Source organism: Oncorhynchus kisutch, linkage group LG15 (assembly GCF_002021735.2).
Source record: "Oncorhynchus kisutch isolate 150728-3 linkage group LG15, Okis_V2, whole genome shotgun sequence".
NCBI classification, from domain to species: Eukaryota; Metazoa; Chordata; class Actinopteri; order Salmoniformes; family Salmonidae; genus Oncorhynchus; species Oncorhynchus kisutch.
In genome coordinates, this window is record NC_034188.2 from 60,357,187 (window position 1) to 60,379,958 (window position 22,772).

Genomic DNA, 22,772 nt, shown 5'->3' on the forward strand with positions numbered 1-22,772 from the left:
CCAGGGCTGTGTAAATTACTATCGCGAGAGTTCCTTGGCAACAAACTCTAGAGATTCTAAGGCTTACGTTGCTAGGTCTTGATGTCATGTTACAAAGGAATAATTTGTTCAAGTATTGTTTAATACTTGTTTCTGATTAACTTGAAGGGCATTCTAGAGAGTATATTGTTCCCTGTAAGGGACGGTATAATTAAATGGCTATGAAATTAATTCTTACATATTCTACGGGTGCGTTCGTAAATTGCCTCTAGTGTGTCTGAGTGCGTTGTCAGATTGTCCGTTCGTAAATTCAAAGCGTTGGCGGAGGAGGAGGGTTGAGCCGAGAGTTCTGATCTCACAACGGCAGTCAGCGCCCAAGCCAACTGGCTAACGTTGGCTAGCTACTTCCAGACACAAATGAGAGAACACCTCACTTTGGCCACATTACTCGCCCGAGCAGGGCTAGTTAGGCTGTTTTCATGTTATCTAGAGCGTTAGTGACTGTAACTGTGCTGCTAGCAACAATTGAATTCATTTTTTGGCCAACATTTACTGACACCTGTCATATTCAACGGGTGTTTGCACGTTCGTAAATTATCCAGTTATTCTGCGCTCTGACACACAAACGAGATTGCTCTGAAATCCGAGTAGATAGCCAAAATACATTTACGAATGTTTGAGCTGCTTTTAAAAGCAAAAGTCGAATTGAAAAAATGATTGCTATTGTTTAATTCGATTTTCAAAATAGCAAGCTAGGACTGATGGTTTGGTTAACTGAACTAGCAAGTCTGTGTTAAATTATAGCCGTGGTATAATAAACTCGGGGCTTTAACTTTCTTATGGGTTCTCTGGAAAATAATGCAACTCCGTGGAAGGTGAGTGCCACTCCGCTAATGCTTCGTGGCACACACCTTCCACCTAGTGCATTATTTTCCATAGGACGCATAACCCCTTGTTTATTACCCTTACATATTTTCGACTCTTCAACCAATACAATCAAAATACAAAACATGTACCAGTACCGTAAACAACACCCTTCCGTCGTCACTAGGCAACAGTGCCCAAACGTCACGGCGCGTTCTATTTTCAAAAATTATTTTATGAAAATATCCCAAATCATTACCAAAATATTACTTATATTCTTCACAATGTTAACTTGAATGCAAAAACCTGTTTTAAGTTTAAATTCATGGATACTCAAAACTAGATTATTTTTGAATTTCTTGTTTTTTGACCAATGAGGATCCATGGTTCCTTGCATCAGTTTGTAACGAATTTTGGTTCGACAACAGAGTTTAGGCGCCATTTACGAGAGAGAGTTTGCAGCGAGCTAACGATTTGACACAGGGTTGACTTTTAATCACTTTATTTTTTAGCTTCGAGATATCGAGAACCGTTTTCCAATAACCTTTTGAAAATATTGGGTGATACAGAGGGAATTGTTACAACAAGAACTTCGTCCGCAAGGTAAAACTGACATTGTAACTGAACACGAAGGAGTTAGCTAAAAGACAGCTAGTAAGCTCGCTAGTTTATCAAACCATAACTAACGTTAACTAGCTACAGTAACTTGCCAGCAGGTTTGTGGGCAGTTTTAGCCGGTTATGCATGTGGTTGTTGAGTTAGTTAGCTAATTGGATAACTTGAAGTGATCAGACGACAGCAAACATTATTTAACTTTGCGAGCCAGTGCAAAGTAACGTTAGCTAACTAGCTATCTAACTTGTATGCAAAGTACCGGTTTCCCCTATTCATCTGTGCTCTTAATTGTGTGTTGGCTATCTAGTAGTTAATTTGTTCGTGGCTAACAGTTGACGTGAAAATCATGGCTAACAAAGCCCAACTGGCTAGTTACAATTAACTAGTTAACCAATCACGAAGTGTTCTAACCCGACTAACGCTAGCTAGCTATTACCAGACATTAGTCTATAACGAGCTATAGTGTGTTAGCTAACTAACGATACAGTAGATGGCTATTTCCACGTTTTCCCAGTTTAGGGTAAACGTTCGCTAGATGAATATTTGCCATGTATAACGGTAACGTTAACTAACTAGATTGCAAGTGGACAACTGAAGCACTAACGTTACCGAAAACCCCCCCACAAGACTACTGTTAAGTCAGTTAAATGTTTTTATACACAGCAGGTGACATTTATTCACACAGTGACGTTAGTGATATTGCTATTTAGCGAGCCATATTGTAGCTACCTTATCGTAGATTAGTAGTGACATAACTATCGATCTGTCAAATAAACTAAACATTACACTTTCAACTGAAGCTGGTCATCTTGGACTACTGAGTGCAGCCTACATGGCGCTAATGATAAAGTAACTCTGACTCTGATTGGCTACTTCAGTGCTATGACTTTATTTTGCACATTTAACTCCATCTTTTGCTAACTAGTTCGCCGTACCGCTTCCTTTGCTTTTGAGCTCCGTTGGCGTTACTGACAGCCTGTAACGTCACCATTTTTGTCTTTTAGTTACACGCACTTGACTTGTCCGGTAACTTATCAGTTCATTTCTCTATAATGAAGTGAAATTTGGTGAATGTTGTCAGTTTAGACCAATATAATCAAGTTATTTGACTAGAAGAGATTCGAGTTAGACAGCTCATTCATTTTTATTCGTCGGGGGGTTAAATTGCAGTTGTCAAATATTCTCTATTTCCGATTAGAGAATATGGTTGCATCTCTGACCCTCGTGTATATCCACTAATAGCATTTGTTTAAAACGATACATATTTAGCAAAGAAACTAAAACAAACGATGTTAGATCTGTGGTCTTATCAGACAGCAGACTGGCCATTTATTTGCAACTTTATAATTGACGGTGTAACTCAGTATAGCAAAGAATATAGGTTGGATCAAATGGCCGATTGTGATGGGGAAATGACGGAAGGGGGGTAACGCGGTGCTTCACGTTGACTATCAATTGTGGAGAGGTGATTGACAAGAGAACACCTACTGGATTTAACTTTTACTCCTGTGATTTGAATTAGATCTTTAGATTCTAAATCATGCCAGCCAAAACGTCGAAAAGTTCAACTGCTTCCAAGTCTAGAGGGAAAGGGTCGCAGCCTCGGGATGACTCCGAAGACGAGTTGGACGTACCCCTTAAAGAAGCGAACTCCAATGGCCAAGAGGCACCGCCGACAAATTGTAAGTAACAAAGGGTGTTTTGGTGTCTGCATCTAAATAAGTTGCGCGTCTACTCAATGGCAACGTGTTTTGTTGAATGTTAGTGCGTGATGGTTGAGTCCAACTGGCACAGTTGTGTTATTCATAACACGAAGCTTGCTGGTTAGTTTTTCAAACGTAAGCAAGGCATTAATAAACGTCTCTTGTGATTTTTGAGATTATTATAATGGTAGCGTGTGTGCTTTTGTCTCCAGCCTGCGCAACTTGCAAGGTAATTTATTTTTGGATATTAATGCTTTTGAACGATTCTGTTAGAAAATCATAACCATGATTCTATATCTTTCGGTTTATTTAACGTTGGTGAATGGTTTGTCAAGAGATTTTTGTCCGAAAACAACCATATTTGACATGTCTACTCTCGATTTAGCAAGTATTATGGTTGGAGCGTTTGTTGGCCGAAAACTATTGTCATGGTCATATTTTACTGCTTATTTGTATTTTTTTACTGGGCACAACAATGGACTTGAGACCAAGCGTTTTGTCATTGTGATATGGTACCGTAATCGGTGTGCATTTGTAGCAAAGCTAGATTTTTATTCATTTGTTTGGATTGGAAAGTAGGTTATGGTGTGGGGGAAACTACTTGGAATCAGATGTTCGAAATATTATGAGAATTATTTGTCGTTGGTGAGTGCATATTGTGTATTTACGTTTCAATGTGAGCGTTTGTGAAAGGGGTCACTTCAAGCCTTCGTGTATGATTCAGTTATTCTTGTTAGAATTTAGTTTTGTGAACAGAGATATTAAATGTGCAAGTTAGAATCCGATCTTCTTCTGGAGACTTTATGCCTCCACTGTGACTAGCTCTATAATGCTTATATGTTTGTTTGTTTTTTTTGCTTCACTACCCCTCCCCCATACACCAGTGTCCCCACCTGAAATGAATCGCACTGTGGAATAAAAGTTCAACTCTTTGCCCTAGATCCGGCTCCCAGGGAGGGTGCCGATGCTGTTGATAATCGAAGTTTGGAGGAGATTCTTGGTAGCATCCCTCCACCCCCGCCCCCAGCAATGACCAATGAACCAGGCTCTCCTCGCTTGATGATAACACATATAGTTAATCAGAACTTCAAATCTTACGCTGGCGAGCAGATTCTGGGCCCTTTCCATAAGGTACGGAAAAAAACATACCAACTCCCCGTTTTGGCTCTTTTACGACACTAGGAATTGTTTTTATGATTAAATCATTGTATCAGTATGGGTTGTTGTCCATTTCCTCAACTTTTATTTGTATTGGTTTTATCTTCAGTGATAGTAGTACTTGGATAGTTGTAATTTAATTGATTATTTTTATTTGATCAGATTTACCAGATAAAGTTGTCTCCCTAGTTTGCAGCATCTCGCACTCCATTTTGCTTTGTGCTTGTGTCTTTCACACTAGTGGTGATCTAGCTGTGTCTTGTCTGCTGCAAATAGATTTTCTGCTAACTTCCCCCCCCTAACAAATTGTATCTGATGGTTGCTCTCTTTATTGCATCATGGACACAGGTGCAGCAAAATAACATATATTCTTAAATACACCCACTGAGGTTAGAGGGCCACCATTTTAATCCAGCAGCATTTTCTACATGGTCAAAGCGGTCTAAAATTGGATTGTGAATATGGTTTTAGTTTGATTTGAACAGATTGTGAATACATTTTTACCCCCACCCTCTTAATTTCTCTCTTTCTCTCCCTTCCCTAGCGCTTTTCCTGTATCATTGGTCCAAATGGCAGTGGGAAGTCCAACGTGATAGATTCAATGCTCTTTGTGTTCGGCTATAGGGCTCAAAAAATCAGATCCAAAAAACTCTCTGTGCTGATTCACAGCTCTGACCTACACAAGGATGTGCAGAGCTGCACTGTGGAAGTGCATTTTCAGAAAATTATTGACAAGGTAACACACACACACACACTTATGCTTGGTCAGCTGTACCAAAACGATTACATTTTATAAAGCGATTTGGGTAAAGGGGCATAATTGTTTTGTCGTTGATAAAATAATCTATGTTTTTTTAGGGTTTCGCTATAAATGTCTTGTATGCATTCGGCTTAGTGTTTTCACACTAATGACTGCAACAAAGACTCAGAATAGCCATTTGAAGTTAAAGCTGAAAGTCAAGTAAATTAGAAACTTTGCCATCATTGTTTCTTTATTTGTGATTTTATGTTGATAAGAACTTCAAAGGGAAGGATGTTTTTTTTCTTCTTTTTTCGTTTAATGGTGGTTAAATGAATGTTGATGGACAATTGTTTCTACGTTTCTGTACAAACCTAGAATCCTGTATATATTAACATGCAGTGGTAGGAAAATACTTTTCCAGATTTTAAAAACATATTGTACTACCACAGGGGGTGTAGTAAGGTAATTAACTACATAATTGACATTTAATGTAAAATAATCTCTTTGCAGCCCAGCAGTTTTTTGAGCCCAGTCAATTCAATATAACAATCTCCTAACACTGCAGCTTTAAGCCTATACGCATAGTATTTATTTCTCTATTAAAAACGTGGGGGGGGTTATAGCTATTCTGTTTTTGCCTCCCTTCATATCTTGACAACAATTTATTTTCTATTGTCTCAAAATTACTTGAAGTTAATAAACCGCATGAATCTTACGTTTTGATAAATGTGCAAGTTAAATACATCTTAAATTATTACTTGTTATCACCCCCATTATTTGTTAACAGCAACATTTCTGTGGTTGAGGCTTCACTTTCATATATATGTGTGTGTTTTTAGATGGATACTTACCTGTCTTTGGGGGGGGTGTATTGCTAAGCATTTTTTGTCCTGAGTGTGTTCTGAAGACTGGGTCTAAGCTGATGTTTCTTGCCCCCCCCCCCCCCCACCCCGAGTCAGGAAGGAGATGACTACGAAGTCATCCCCAACAGCAAGTTCTATGTTTCCAGAACTGCCAGCAAAGACAATTCCTCATCCTACCACATCAATGGCAAGAAGGCCACTTTTAAAGATGTGGGAATGCTGCTGCGTGGCCATGGCATTGACCTGGACCACAACAGATTTCTGATTTTACAGGTAATTAAGTAGTTTATTTTATATTTCATTTTTAGTTTTCCTTTCAGCTTGTCTTTGATCCCTCCTGTGTCACACATCCCATCCTGTAAAAGCTTTACTGCTCAGCCTTTCACTCAGGGGAAAGCAGGTATTATGCCTGAGTGATCTGTTAAAGCGTGAAAAAGACTTGGACTGCTATAGCAGCGCATCATGGTTTGAAACAATGTTGAAAAGGTGCGAACCATCATTTGCTGCTTTAGTATTTTAAGAAAAATCCAACATTCCTGGATTTGTCTAGTAGAGACTCGGGTCAGTTTGGGCCCCCTTTACCTGCCACGCTATAGCAGCACGTAAATATTGGTGTGAGAATAGACCCCAATATTAGCTGTGCTGCTTCAGTGTGGCAGGATCAAGCATCCACTCTTCATTTCTATAATTTGAGTGCATGATTAGGTCTTCAGTTTGGGTTTTGTTGGAATTACCTTTCATGGAATGTAATGCCAATGTCAATGTGTATTTCAAAGACATTACATTTTATTGTTTGTGTTGGGTCATATTTGCTGCTTTTGTCTGTCATGGTCCAAACTAATACATTTTCAAATTTATATTTTAATTTAATAATACATTTTTGGAACATCCTGTGGTGTTCAGGGGTTGTTTGAAGAACAAGCCAGTCTACTTGTTGCACAATTCACTTTTGGTTTTCTAGTACCTATCAACTCTTGGCTCAATTAGATTACTCGTTTTTATTGACTAGTGAGTATTGGGTAACCACTAGTTGTTGTGCTATATCTGATATATATTTTGTGAGAAGATGTAGGTCCTGTCTTGATTTGTGCTGTTTTCTTAATCTCTCTGCTGAAATGTTAAGTGATTTTGAGCTCATTGAATATGACAGGGTTGTTCTGACTTAGGCAAGAAGCTTTAGTTTGTTCTCCAAAGTCACTCAGGGGAAGCTGCCTATTTAGTGCACTGGTCAGCTTTTTTCCCCCCATGTATAGTTTATTTTTTATTGTGTGTGTGTGGGGGGGGGGGGGGGGGGATCTCAACACACAACACAGGATTAAAACAAGATTGGTCAATCTTAATATTTAGGCTTGTGTTTTTCAGAAATGTTTCAAGAACCGTTAAGTCAAGGACTACATCTTGTCTATGACATGGAGAGGAAATTAATAATGTTATTAAAACACAGGCACCGGTTACATTTGCCAGATGTATTTCTTTCTTGACCTCATAAAATGTCAAACTTTTATTGGAGTGGTTCCAATTGATGTTGTTTAAGTGATTGTTGTTCCCTTTTTGCCTTGCATTATTTTGTAATGGATATGGACAAACATTTTATGTAGGCTAGTGGTTTGTCTGTGTTATGGGTACAGTTATGTGCAGTGAAAGTTATTATTTGAGGCTCTGGTGTGTGTGGGTTGGGAAGGTGTGTGAGAAGTACAGTATACACAACTCCAAAATGTACTGCAAAAAGCCCATATGACTGGCTGCCCATAAACTTTCGGGATATATTATCATAAAGGAGAGGTTGAAAAACAGTGTTTTTATGAGGGGCTATCATAACACCAGCAAAGTTTCCTCAATGCTTTAGTGAGCAGAGCAAGCATTTTATTTCAAATCATCAAGAACAAAATTGCTGTTTGACATTCACACAGAAGTTGCTCTCTTTCTGGTTTTAGCCCAGGTTAGTTTGAATTGCATTTTAACTTGCTTGCGGGAGGGTGTATTTTTCCTCTCATTGCTTTTCAAGGACAAACCACCCATCTACCCATGTCAATTCTAGGATGGGAATCAGGTGGTCTCGAACACGAAATTGATCCAAGGTGTGTGGTTGTTATAGCTTCTTCCCACCATAAATTCTACAGTATTATAATATACTGTGTGTCCTTGCTTGCGTCCCTCCCTCCCTGTGCATTGGTCAGGGTGAGGTGGAGCAGATAGCCATGATGAAGCCCAAGGGGCAGACTGAGCATGACGAGGGCATGCTGGAATACCTTGAGGACATCATTGGCTCCTGCCGTCTGAAGCAGCCCATCCACACCCTGAGCCGCCGCGTGGAGCTCCTCAACGAGCAGAGGGGAGAGAAGGTGAGAAACAACCCCAGTTACAAGACATTGGTCCATTTGTTGTACTTGAAAAAAAAAAAAAAGCATACATTTATACATGTTTTTAGTTTTTGAAATTGATGGTTTCTGCTGTGGGGGTGTATAGGGTGTGTTAGGGGGCTGTTTCACTGTGAGGTATGCTGTGTCTTGGCCAAGCTGAATGCCCCTGGCCTGACACCTGCCTCTCCTTACAAGGCAGCAAATTATCCCTCCACCCCTCACTCACACACACACAACCCTCTACTCAGAGATCGCTGTGTCTAGGCTAATCCCTCATGCTTGTTTGTTACATTTTTGATTGTTGTGCCAAAAACGATTGCAATGTAATCAGTCATTTAATTATTATTTTTAATAGGGGGGTGAGCGAAGAAATAAGAACAGGATGCAAGAGTGATAGTTTTTTTGTGTTTTTTTTCTTCAAATCGAAGGCATTTGATGAACAGCCCTGAATTAGATTTTATTAGAAATGTGTTAGTAATTATGTGAGCAGGGGGTGAAGTTTGTCTGATAATTACCAGATTTTGTTAGTATATTTATTTGTATTGCAGTACTAGTGACATATTGTTATTTGGGTATGGTGTTGGAGCTACAGTGTGCCAGCCAGGTTAACAGGGTAGCAATTCATTTGAAGTGAAATACTGGATGTCGGTTGAAGCCAGCCGGTTCAGTAAATCTCTTGCAGGCTACACTAATATCACATCACTAATTAGGCCTGTTTGCAAAAAAAAAAACATGTTTCTCCCTGTACAGTAATGTATTAACTAATTGATCAGTCTTGTGATTGTTTTTATTACTTGAACATATTTAATTATTTTCCATTTAGACTTTTTGGTTCATGCAGCTTTACAGTTGTCAGAGCAGTGGTGTAAAAATACTTTAAAGTACTTAAGTTGTTTTGGGGCGGCGGCGGCTATCTTTACGATTAATATTTTTGACAGTTATATTCCTAAAGAAAATTGTGCTTTTTACTCTGTACACTTTCCCTGACACCCAAAAGTACTCGTTCCATTTTGAATGCTTTGCAGGACAGAAAATGGTCCAATTCCCATAATTATGAAGAGGTCACCCCTACTGCCTCTGATCTTGCGGACTCACTAAACACAAATGCTTCGTTTGTAAATTATGTCTGAGTGTTGGGAGTGTACCCCTAGCTATCTGAAAAAAAATAAAAAAAGATTGTGCCTAATGGTTTGCTTAATATAAGTAATTTAGAAATGAATCATACTTTTGATACTTAAGCACATTTTAGTAATTACATTTACTTTTGATACTTAAAGTATATTTAAAAACATACTTTTACTCAAATGGTATTTTACTGGGTGTCTTTTACTTGAGTAATTTTCTATTACGGTATCTTTACTTTTACTCAAGTATGACAATTGGGTACTTTGTCCACCACTGAGTCTGAGGTCTCTTTAGTGTTCAGAAATCTGCATTTTCATAATGAAGACCATCAAAAAAAATCTGCATTTTTAAACCATATCACCTGACATTTTAAATTGAAAGCCAGGTGCTTTTTGGGGGGGGGGGGGGGGGTGCAACTAGTCATTTTTCTTTACACAAAATACATTAGTGCAACACATTCAGCCGAAAATAAATAAATGACTTTACAATGGAAAAGCAAGGTGTTTTTTGCAAAAACAATGCATAGCCATCATTTCAGATGTTTATCATAAAAAGGATATAGCCATCTACATTTCCTAGTTAGTCTTGGTCTTCCTTAATTGGCTAAAACTACCAGAGAAAAGTACACATCACTCAGTGCTGTCTGGTGATCCAATGTCGGTTTGTGAATGGTGGAATTTGATTGAGCAAGATGAAAGCAAAGATATTTCATCCAAGTGGTGAAGTGAAACTGGAGCCCAAATTTCTTCCTTTAATGCTCAGTCCTTTTACATTCATGATTTGGAACGAAGCAGAGCAGAATTTACAATAAGAAGCATTTTAGATCTGCGTTTCCAAACGCAGCAAGATAAATAAAATATGCTTTGCAGCTTTCCTTTTCTCTGTGAAAAACGTAGTATCCTTTGTTAACGCAACACCTGCAGTAGATATCACAGTAAAAAACAATAATGGCAATACCACATACACAGGGTCAAATGCTGTGTTGAGGCATGACCAGTTGACTGTCCTCATCTTATTAGACTACGGATGGTATTGTGCAGTTTAGGATTCTATCACACTACTGCCTTTATTCAAGTTATATCTTTTCCTTTTACTCTGTATTTGTCCACATTTGACCAAATCACATGCCATTTGACTGAATAAAAAGGGCATCATTTTGGTACTGAAGCCAAATTAACCTTAGACTGGAGTAAAATTGTACTTGTTGGGAAAGCTCAGGATTTAGCTTTAATTTATCAATGAATGTCAGGCATGGTCAATCAGTACAAAACAAAATTGTAAGCACACCTGAGAAGGAATAAAAGTAAACTCCTATGTATTCAGGGATTGATCTTATGACAATTCAGCATGAATGTTTAAGTCAAAGTGCTATAGCCTCTGTCTTCCTGTTGTATCATTTTACAGACTGTGTTTGTTTTCCAGCTAAACAGGGTCAAAATGGTGGAGAAGGAGAAGACTGCTCTGGAGGGAGAGAAGAACACAGCCGTGGAGTTCCTCACTCTGGAGAATGATATTTTCAAACAAAAGAGCCAGCTCTGCCAGTACTATGTGTGAGTATTACAACCACACAGAGGCTTGCTATATTTAGTGTTTTTTTACTAACAAGAAATCAGGTTTGAAAGAATCTGGGAGGAAGGTTTGCTATAGTTGGATGCGGTTAAAACCATGTCCTGGTTGACCAGAGTGTGATTGTTTGTTTGTTGTCAGCCATGACCTCCAGAAGAGAGTGGCAAACAAAGAGGAGGAGAAGCAGAGGATCCAAGATGACACCAAGGAACTCACAGAGAAAAACAACAACATCGCTGAGGAAATGGAGAAGAAGAACCAAGACCTGAAAAACGTGGAGAAGTAGGCTTTGTATTTTTCATTTGTTATTCATGGCTTTTGTTGCTTACATGGAAATTGATACCAAAAAGACATTGATGAACACAATAGTCGTAAAGTGACAGTCTTCAGTGCAATAATGTTATGAAATGGAGAATGTTCATAGACCTGCTGGTGACCAGCAATACAGAAAAGCAAAATTAGCTGTAATTTGTTTGATTGCCATAATGTCCATGTTGTGTGATTTCTCTCAGGAAACAAGGCAAGCTGACCAAGTACATTGAGGGCCAGAAGGAGAAGTTTACCCAGCTGGACCTGCAGGATGTGGAGGTCCGAGAGAAACTGAAGCACACCAAGAGTAAGACCAAGAAACTACAGAAACAACTGGAGAAGGACAAGGAGAAGGTGTGCATGTGTCCCTTTTGCTGTGAACATAATTCAGGTCTCTGTAATTGAGGCTTCAGTAATTCCATTTGGGGGCGGGGGGGGTTATTGTAACGTTTACCATTTATCATATTAGGCCATCTCTGTGTGTAGGTGTAGCTTATGGCGGCTCTCCAAATCGATACGTTAGGAGGCTGTGGTTGTGGCGAATGTGCTACATAACTTACAGGTCATACTCTTAAACAAACACAATGGTGCTCTGTCCTCTCAAGACAGGCCAGCACCAATGACCTGACACTTCACTTTTATTCTGTTTATTTTGTCACCTGGCCAAAGCGAAACACGGCCACTCGTAATACAATTTCCCTCTATACAAACACAAGGCCTGTTGTGCTGAGACCCGGAGAAGGCATTGCGCAGGGATTTACAGATGACCTTATTAGTAATTGCCATATTGTGTAATTACACATTTTATTTTTACTTGCATCAATGTCACAAAAACAAGCGTGTTCATTTTTATTCCAGTAACTTGCTTGGGATTGGCTCTGGGTGGGCGAGGGTGTGCATCACACTATTGAATAGATTTTTTTAAATAGATTTTCTGTCATGAGGTCCCCCTAGAAAAAAAATATTGTTACATTGCTGAGATTAAAATGGATTGATGAAGTTTCTGGTATACCTGATTTATTTAATAAGAGAAACTCCTCCAGTTGGCCACTAGGGGGTTGTGAATTCAAAACACGAAACCCTCCAAGGCATGACTGCTTGGCGCTCTGCTGCCTCTCTTGCTTTCTCCCATGCTCTTTTCTCTCCATGGGCTCCCTTTTTGCTCTTTTCTCTCCATGGGCTCCCTTTTTGCTCTCTCCACTCACACACTCAATATGCTCCAAGTCTGTCTTTTCTCCCCCTGTTCTGCAGCCTGTATGATACAGCACCAGTGGCTGTGATTTGGCAGTGTGGTGTTGGGTTGTGGAGGCCAGGTAGAGCAGAGCAGGTCTCTGGGGAGCTGTGTTCTGCAGTGTGGTAGTGAAGTATGGCCTTCTGTAACACTACCAGCAGCCACATTCACTCTTCACCAACAGTTAACCCTGCTAGCTTGGCCTCCTACTCCCGCTCACCACCCTGCCCACTGGAGAGGGGTGCGGGTCAGACTGCCTTCCAGTCTGATGGAGGTGCTCCTAACTGTTTGCTAGTTGTATATTTTGGTCTTTCCTGGCTTAAGGTTGTATCTCACCTAGCGTATCATCTTTCCTCTCGGTCAGCTGGAGGAGGTGCGTAACGTGCCGGCCAGCAGTGAGAAGACCATCTCTGAGGCGTCTGCGCGCAGGGAGGAGTTGGAGAAACAGAAGGTGAAGGAGGAGGAGAAACTGAAGGAAGTGATGGCGAGTCTGAAGGAGGAGACCAGCGGCCTGCAGCAGGAGAAGGAGGTGGGTGTCTTTCATGATCAGGAATTGCTTACTCATTTGAAGTAGGAAACACTATTCCTGATTAATTGGATTTGACTGATATCCCTTTCCCCCTGGTATTCTATGATTTCTGATCACATAAGAGTGGCTATTATTCCTCTGACTCTGTCCCCAGACTAAGGAAAAGGAGCTGATGGAGCTGAGTAAGGCTGTGAACGAGACACGCTCCTGTCAGGATGTGGCCCAGTCTGAGCTGGACATCTACCTGAGTCGCCACAACACCGCTGTGACCCAGCTAAACACGGCCAAGCAGTCCCTGCAGACCACCACCGACACGCTGCGAGACCGCCGCACCGCCATCAAAGAGCTGCAGGTCAATATACCCCAGTGTGAGCAGGAGCTCAAGAAGGTACGTTGGTGTGTGTGTGGGAGGGTCTCGAGCGTTGAGTGGGTTCATAAGGTTAGGGGTGGACTATGGGATTTGTCGCAGTAAGATGTATGCATTTCAGGTTTCTGGATAACCGTGTGCTACCAGTGTTGACCATATATTTCTGTGTTCCAGGATGAGGCGGAGCTGGAGCAGCTGCTGCAAGCAGACGGACAGGCCAGGGAGCTGGTGAGGGACTTGAGGCAGAAGGTGGAGGAAGCCAAGAGCTCCCTGTCCTCTAACCGCAGCCGGGGGAAGGTGCTGGACGCCCTCATGCAGCAGAAGAGGAGCGGCAAGATCTCCGGCATCCTGGGACGACTAGTGAGGACCATGTGCATGTATAGACTACACCAGCGGTGTCGACCTCATTCCATAATGTTTGCTGGTTTTGTTTTTTTTACATTCAATTAAGACCTAGACCAGTGGTTCTCAAACTGTGGGTCATATCCCCTAGTGGGGGGTATGCAATTTTGAAATTGGGTAGTGCATCAGCAGTTTTCCTCTTGTTATTGCAGACCGTAGCACTATTTATACTGTAACTTGTCCGAAATGTCCAGATCAACTAGCTCATGTCAGCTAAAGCTTTTTGGCTAGATGTTTTAGCCCATAGATTTTGTTGTAATGTTTGTCACTCAAATATCACATGACTTAACATTAGACATGGCAACATTTTATAGAATTGCAAGAAAATGTGCTTTAAAACGGACACATTTTTTCTGCACCGCATGACAATGTGTGGAATTGCATGAAATAAGCTTTAAACCTGCAAAAAGTTCACTCCGCCAACAAGAGGGGCGTGAACAGTTTGTGTCATGAGAAGTGCTCATAGAAATAGACGTGGTGTGCCGGGGTGGATTTTCCCAAATGCTGGAAGGGGGGGCCTGAGTATAAAAGTTTGGGAACCTCTGACATAGACAACCAGGTGAGGGGAGTTCCTTACTGATCAATGACCTTAATTCATCAATCAAGTACAAGGGAGGGGCAAAAACCGGCAGACACTAGGCACTCTGTGGAATGAGTTTGACACATGGGCTACACATGTGGCAGCTGAGAGATGCACACACCCTTCTATACACTCAGTGAGACTGTTCTTGTCCCTTCAGGGTGACCTTGGGGCCATCGATGAGAAGTATGACATCGCCATCTCATCAAGCTGTGGCTCTCTGGACAACATCCTGGTGGACAGCATCGACACGGCCCAGAAATGTGTCAACTTCCTCAAGGCCCAGAATATCGGTGTGGCCACCTTTATCGGCCTGGACAAGGTGAGGACAACTCAAACACCTGCGCCCTCCTTTATCAATATTGCGTAGAAACTATTCTAAAATACTACTTACGAACAGAATTTAGAATGTTCGTACGCATAGAAAGTGTGATTTATCAAACAATCCTACAAGCATCATATGCACACCGATGGGAGAGAACCACTGATAAATACCAATTGTTCTCAGTAATTGTACACAACCTTGGCTATTTGCATTTCGAAAAGCCCGTAATTAACCATATATGGTCAATCCTTTAATGCCTGTGGGGAATATACAATGTCGTACCTTAAAATACAACAGCGCAACCACACAAACAAAAAGTTTAGATTGGTATTTTTCAGAGACTGGAATGGAGGTGCTAGTGTCAGAGTACAACAAACAAGCTTTCTTTGGCTCGTTCAGTTTAACCAGTAAAAATGAAGACTTGGCTATAAAGGACCATTACGACAATGAAGTTGCTTTGGCAATGGCAAATATAGGTAATACTCACCAATATGCCATCCATCATCAACAGCTCCCTCCTGGAAGTGTTTAGACCAACATTTCTGTTCTGCAGAATGAACGAGATGTGTGTTCCACCTGGCCGCAGCAGCTTCTGCGTAACCTATTACCTGCCCTTTAAGTGTCGAAACTTCTGTTCACATAGGTGAAATCATTTTGGGATGGTTTATTTTTATGCCCATGTGGGCCATCTACTGCTCCGTTCGTATTTGGGAACCCATTGATGGCATCATGTCAAAGAAACCCCTCTTGACTTCAACCTCTGGTGCGATGGTGTGTTTTGCTGACGATTGCATCCAAAACATGGGCTCATCCAGGGCTGTGATGCCGATTGGCAAGCTCCCGTTGCCAAAACCCTGAGGGTGGATAGTGCTTAGATCTGCACCGGAATGGCCTTCGTTTTCCTTTTTAAAGCAGGTCTCAAATCCTCGAAAAAAAAAAATGTGGTTTTGGGAAATGTGATCTGATAAGCCAATCTGGACTGTCAATTTGTTTTTATTTTTAAATCCAACCTATCTCTAAAAATGCACTCTGCAGAGTGCAGCGTGTGAATTTTTCTAACCGAGCAATATCAGCCTTCTCTCATTCAATTTCCTGTTATCTCAGTCTTCTATAGTATTTCAACAATGGTGTCACTTTCACACATGCCTGTAACTTCACTTTATATGGATTTATTATGCTAACAAATACACTGTGGTCATATTATGATTATAGCTAGCCTGTCAAGATATGTTGCATGAATTCACAATAGAAATATAATGAAATTGAACAATTATTGAATTATTACTCACATTTTCAACATTTTCCCTGTTCAATGTTTGACCATTTTTCCATCACTTGGCTTACAGATGGTCATGGCTGTGCATCAATTAACACACACTGTCAAGCAAATATTCATATTGTGTGTAAATGATCCCACGCATGGTTTACTCATAGATTTGTGCTAATGCATGGTTGATAAAGGAGGTTTTTCACTCTGTCAGTTCAATTCTTCAGGACAATGATTTGGCTCAATTTGAGGTTTGGTCAAGTGAACCCCAGTTTGAGTCCACCAGGCATTCTCTGTCATGGGTTTGCTGCAGAGACAACTGATACAAAGCCTTTACACTCAAATGTAACACCCTACAATAGTTTTTTTTTTTTTTGCCCCAAGAGTTTTGTATGTCCCACATTGTAGCTAACACTTGGACCATCCAATCTCTTCCTGTCTCAGATGAAGGTGTGGGAGAATAAGATGGGGCCCATCTCCACCCCAGAGAACATCCCCCGTCTGTTTGACATGGTGCGGGTGCAGGATGAGAGTATGAAGCCAGCCTTCTACTTTGCCCTGAGGGACACCCTGGTGGCCAAGGACCTGGAGCAGGCAACACGGCTTGCCTTCCAGAAGGACAAGCGCTGGAGGGTGGTCACCATGCAGGGACAGATCATAGAGATGGCTGGTGGGTAGACCGAGTGAGCTGGAGCTCATCTCTTCTCAGTGTTTCTCTATAGATGGTTTATATGGGTGACATGTCTGACACTATGCTCTGTCCTGTCTCAGGCACCATGACTGGAGGTGGAGGGAGAGTGATGCGGGGCAGGATGGGCTCCTCCATCGGCACTGAGGTCACCCAGCAGGAGGTGGGCGATCTTCTGGACACTCTTCTAGAGCTTTCTCTGGCCTCCAATCACTGCTATGGCTCACTTTAAGCTCTGTTGTGGTTAATGACCTACTGTCTTTTTGTGTCAGCTGGACCGTATGGAGAGCAAGCTGAATGAGAAGGTGGTGCAGCTGCAGGGCTGCCAGGAGAGGAAGCTGCAGCTGGAGGAGAAAGTCCAGCGACTCAGACAGCAGCTCAGAGACATGAAGAACACCCTGGAGAAATACACCAACAGCATGCAGGTTATACACACACAATACAGATATGAAATGTATTCGACGTTGGTGTAATTCTTGTTCATCAGACTTGTTTAAGTAAAGCTGAATGTATGTAAGGCTGGCAGTGTTGTAGTCAAGCAACTAAACGCCTGAGTCGAGTCACGAGTCCCTATGGCTGAAGTCATTTTTTATAAATATTTACTTTGCAGTTAGTTCCCGTCTTTATTTTTCTCTTACATATTTGACATTGTGCCACTCACTGCGCTATCTGCAGGGAAACTTTGGAAAGCAAAACTAGTGATTTGGACATATTTGGTATTTCGTCTTACCAGATGAGCCCCTCTTGATTTGGTAGAAGAAATGTGCCCAGCAACAACTATTGGCGGATTGGCGGAAGATTTTAATGTGAGAATGAAAGTAATGCAAAGATTTCTCCTGTTGCCTAATGGTCATAATTGCCTGCCATATGCAATAGTCTATGAAACCCAGAAGTCCTTCATACACAGGCTCATACACATTTTATTAGATTTTTAGGCCTAATGTTCAATAGTTGTCAAATCAGTAATGTTTTGATGGGGTAAATGTTCTCTAGATGGAATTGTCTATTGCTCCTGTCAGATTGACCAGATTATTATTTGCAATAATTGTAACAGGCGCTCAGGTACTTTTTGTAATTGACTGATATTTGTGTAGTTTTTCTTTTCTTTTCTTTTAGAGTGAAAAGTGAAGGGAGACTGAACCTGGCCATGAGATGCAGGGGAAAGACTGTTTTACTTTTAAACTCAATGCTTTAGTTTTCATTTTCGTAAAGCAGTTTATTTCTTAACCAGGCAAAGCTAAATAGTAGGCTGGTGACTAGTGGTTACAGGGAAGCAATAGTCTCTTGCGCGATGTGTAGCTTATGATTGGAGGTGGAGCCTGCCTGTCGCCCACACTCATCGCTTGCTCCCTTCACCTAGACAACCAAACCCTCACTGCTCTGTGCACCCAATGCTGCTAATATTCTGCTTATCATAGTAGCCTATCGAGTCCACGTGCAAATACATGTCACGGGAAGGCGAGTCCACATCAAGTCATGAAAATCAGGACTTGAGTTGAGAGTACTACAACACTGGAGGCTGGTGATTGCAGGTGAGGCTGTGGTTGACCGTGTCTGTTTCTTTGCTCAGAGCTTGGCAGAGCAGGAGGCTCACCTGAAGCCTCAGATTAAAGAGCTGGAGGCCAATGTCCAGGCAGCTGCCCCTGACAAGAAACAACAGAAACAGTTGGAGAAGCGCCTGAAGGACTTCCAGAAAGGTGAGAACTTTGAAACACAACTAACTTTATGAAGTTGAAGTTACTTAGAAATTGCAGGCTACACTCTGTGTCAGTTCCAGTCTTCAGGACAATGATCTGGCTCAATTTGAGCTTTGCTACAGTGAACCCCAGTCGGACTCCACTAGGAATTCTCTCTCATGGGTTTGCTGCGGAGACAACTGGTACATACAACTAGGGGTGTGCACATCTCATCATACTTGTATCTGTTTTATCACACTTGATACTCGTAATTGTATTTACTTGTGATCGGAAAACCCGGACTTGCACTTTAAATGCCGGTTAAGCCTGTACCCCAAGTACTCTTTACTGCGCTATCACTCAGTGCATCGCTATACTCCTTCACTCATTGACACGTTGTTCAAATCAATTATCCCAACTGCTGAAAATGCTGGCTACTGCTGCCTGCATTTATTCCAGGCAGATTTAGGGTATTTGCTTACCCCCATGTATTGTTTCACCTTCGAAAAGAGCAAAACCTTTCTCTCCTGACACTGCTCAACCTACACCCCACAGATTTCTTTAGACAGCCGAACTCGCCAATAGAGTTATGTATCTGCAGGAACGCCCCTCTCAAGCATCCCATTGGTTCCTTCATGTACACCCCGTCCCTGCCTGTTGTGTACCAGTAGACAAGGTCCTTCGCTCCCGCCTGCTGGACACCTGCCCTCACCGTCGATAACAGAACTGTGGGAAAACAGTGCCCGACAGGTGGGGGTGAAGGACACAGCCCTACCTGTGTCTACTCCGGTACACAGCCCTACCTGTGTCTACTCCGGTACACAGCCCTACCTGTGTCTACTCCGGTACACAGCCCTACCTGTGTCTACTCCGGTACACAGCCCTACCTGTGTCTACTCCGGTACACAGCCCTACCTGTGTCTACTCCGGTACACAGCCGGTGGGGGTGACGCTGTGCTAGCTTGCTTGTTAGCCATCTAGCACAGTGACGTTCCCACTTGCTGTGTACTGGAGTCCTCCTTTTGGACTAGCTGGCAGTGTCCTTCGCACGCGCCTACCAAACTGTACTGGAGCGCCACTGTCTCCCGCCTATGTACTGGAGTCATAGTTTAAAAATGGACCAATAGAAGTATAAAGAAAAATTCCTGTAGATGCAGGTATTCCCAAATGCAGTTGCACCCTTCTCCACACTGAGTGATGGTGAGATGTGTGCAGGCAGCTGAAAATGACTTTTCCCCGATCACGTATAATTACAAAAAATGGTCATGTCATATTCAGAAGATTCTCTATATGTGTTACGATACTGATTTTGTCTGATTACTCAGCACACCCCTAATTTACACTTGCCCCCCCCCCCCACTAGACCTTTGAGGCTTAACCCCGCTCCTGTCTTGCATATAAATGAGTTCTTTCCCGCCTCTCTCCCACTTTCCCTCTGCCCCTCCTCTCTCTCAGACTTTGAGGCAGCCTCAAGTAAGGCAGGGAAGGTGGAGGCTGAGGTGAAGAGGCTCCACACCCTCATTGTGGACATCAACAGCCACAAGCTTAAGGCCCAGCAGGACAAACTGGACAAGGTCAACAAGGAGCTGGACGACTGCTCCTCAGCCATCACCAAGGCCCAGGTGGCCATCAAGACCGCAGGGCGGTAAGTGTTTATACACGTGTGCGCGCACATTCAGCTCCCATCAGGCAAAGGCTTCTGGTTGTGACTCTGCTACTGGGGCTTATCTGAGCTTTTCCCTAATGGCTGCTGTACCCTCCCTCCCCACAGTAACCTGAAGAAGTGTGAAGAGGGTGTAAGTCGCCTGGAGGGGGAGCTGGTGGAAAATGAGAAGAGCCTGGTAGACCTGACGGAGCATCTGACGAGGCTGGAGGAGGAGGCTGGGGAGATCATGAAAGCCTGCCAGGAGGCTGAGGCGGCACTGCCGGAGGTGCAGGAGCAGCACCAAGGGGTGGTGAGGGAGATCAAGGTCCTGCAGGAGCAAGAGCACGCTCTGCAGGAGGAGTCCCTCGGCGTCCGCCTCCGAGTGGAGCAGATAGACACCTCCATCACCGAACACACCAACAAGATCAAACACTGGCAGAGAGAGGTGGGTGGCAGGGCCTTGTGTTTTGTGTGCATGTGAGATTCACGCTTGGTTTGGTGTGTCTAGAGGTCTACCAACCATCCTGTTAGTTGCATTACCTGGTATCATCTGACAGACAGACCCATAGTTTTTCCTCTTCTGCTATTTATATTTTAGTCATTTAGATGTTCTTATCCAGGGTGACTTAGTTGGTCCATTCATCTTAAGATAGTTATGTGGGACAGCCACATATCAGTCATAGTAAGTACATTTTTCATCAAGTAGCTATCGGCAAATTCAGAGCTAGGACTGACCATCCGTGTCCTGTCCTCCCCAGGCCTCTAAGCTTTCCCTTCATGCCATTGAGGACAAACCAGTGGAGGCGCTGCCCGCGCTGACCCCTGCTGACCTGGCAGCCATCAAGGGGCCTGACGTCATCACCAACCAGATCTCCCTAATGGAGGCCCGCTGTGCCCAGATGAAGCCCAACCTGGGAGCCATCGCAGAGTACAAGAAGAAGGTACACACCCAGCTCTCTCTTGGTCAATCAATCAAATGTATTTATAAAGCCCTTTTTACATCAGCTGATGTCAAAGTGCTGTACAGAAACCCAGCCTAAAACCCCCCCAAAAAGTAATGCAGATGTAGGTCTAACCAAGCACCTTGCCACCATGTTTTTACTCTTGTCTGCTCAAGTTTCTTTCCCTCTAAGAGAAAAGTAATCATTGTGAGTCATGTAGATGCCTACTGGAGAACTTTTATTTGTATTGCTTTTAATCTTTTTAATGAATTTACCTTAACACTTTGTTCTAGCTAGCTATTTGTTTAGGTAGCTATCAAGTAAACACAATGATGTACCCGTACAAATGAAATGAAAATAACTGTTTAAAATCTTCTGTAGGAGGAACTGTACCTGAAGCGTGTGGCTGAGTTGGATGAGATCACCACAGAGAGAGACAACTTCAAGCGTGGCTGTGAGGACCTGCGCAAGCAGAGACTCAACGAGTTCATGGCTGGCTTCAACATCATCACCAACAAGCTGAAGGAGAACTACCAGATGCTGACGCTAGGGGGTGACGCTGAGCTGGAGCTAGTCGACAGCCTGGACCCCTTCTCTGAGGGCATCATGTTCAGGTCAGCAGACACTGGCCCATCCTATTGTTTCTAACATATTTGTATCCATGCTATATGAAATTGACCTATTTCCAACCTGGTTTCCCCTTTCTCCTAATTTTATTGTTGTATTCATTAAATGTATGAATGACCCTTGCTCATCCTCTTGTCTCTGTCCATGGCCACAGTGTGCGTCCCCCTAAGAAGAGCTGGAAGAAGATTTTCAACCTGTCTGGAGGAGAGAAGACCCTGAGCTCTCTGGCCCTGGTGTTTGCGCTGCACCACTTCAAGCCCACGCCTCTCTACTTCATGGATGAGATTGATGCAGCCCTGGACTTCAAGAACGTCTCCATCGTGGCCTGTTACATTTATGTGAGTATTTCACATGCAACAGCTTTGAATAGTAATTGCCATTCTACTCCTAGTTGACTCAGTGAGGGACATGGGGCCAACCCATCTATGTTAATCATTAGTGTTGTGTAATGGGAGATTGAAGGAGCTGTGCTAAGGTGTACAGCCTATTGTGACAAATCCCCTGTTTTGCAAAGCCCTCTGTTGGCAGCATGTTTGTCCATTGTTTTTTTTCCTGTCTAGGCGGTTGGTGGTTAATTCTTCCCAGGCCACTTTTTTAAGAGCTTGACTCACATAACCACAGGAAAAACATATTTGAGATTTACAGCCTTTGATTTATCATTTGATGATTGAATGTTAATTTATGTCCCTACTCCCTCTCTCTCCAGGAGCAAACCAAGAACGCTCAGTTTATCATCATCTCCCTGAGGAACAACATGTTTGAGATTGCTGACCGTCTGATCGGCATCTACAAAACCCACAACACCACCAAAAGCGTGGGAATCAACCCTAAAACCATTGTCTTCAAAGAGCCAATCTCAGTTTAGAACAGCAGTGACTGGTTTCTCCCTTAGCCACTCCTAGTAAGATGTATAAACATGCATTTCTCTTTCCGGTTTACTGTTCTTTCACGCCATGTATATAAAACCATGGCTTTAATCTATTCTATCACACTGCTGTCTTTTTTTTACTGATGAAGCTAATAAATCTTTTATAACCAGTCTTTGAATACTATAACTTGACTCATTAATGAAATATTCTGTAACCCTAAATGGGACATGTTGCACTGGAAGACTTGAGGGGAAGTACTATCACAATGAGCTATAGGTCTTCCATCTTGAAAACATGAAGACTGGCTATATGGTCAACAGCGAGGAGCTGAGAGAGAAATA

The 22,772-nt window shown here is 42.4% G+C and overlaps 1 protein-coding gene across 3 annotated transcripts; it reads left to right on the top strand.

Annotated features, from left to right (window-relative positions):
* Positions 1-1,264: 1,264 nt before the first annotated feature.
* Positions 1,265-22,603, top strand: smc4 (structural maintenance of chromosomes 4). 3 transcript variants are annotated; one of them, XM_020503088.2, is made up of 23 exons: positions 1,265-1,446; positions 2,981-3,140; positions 4,102-4,292; positions 4,864-5,055; positions 6,021-6,197; positions 8,102-8,266; positions 10,832-10,959; positions 11,117-11,257; positions 11,488-11,638; positions 12,880-13,044; positions 13,199-13,432; positions 13,586-13,771; positions 14,554-14,715; positions 16,430-16,655; positions 16,757-16,836; positions 16,946-17,098; positions 18,244-18,370; positions 19,805-19,994; positions 20,121-20,439; positions 20,753-20,935; positions 21,317-21,549; positions 21,717-21,900; positions 22,269-22,603. In XM_020503088.2, the coding sequence occupies exons 2-23, from the start codon at positions 2,999-3,001 to the stop codon at positions 22,425-22,427; spliced, it is 3,888 nt and encodes a 1,295-aa protein (XP_020358677.1). In that variant the 5' UTR covers positions 1,265-1,446; positions 2,981-2,998; the 3' UTR covers positions 22,428-22,603. The 3 variants fall into 3 exon arrangements, with proteins under 3 accessions (XP_020358677.1, XP_020358678.1, XP_020358679.1); XM_020503089.2 differs by lacking the exon at positions 1,265-1,446 and adding an exon at positions 2,361-2,484; XM_020503090.2 differs by lacking the exons at positions 1,265-1,446; positions 2,981-3,140 and adding an exon at positions 3,153-3,390.
* Positions 22,604-22,772: the final 169 nt, after the last annotated feature.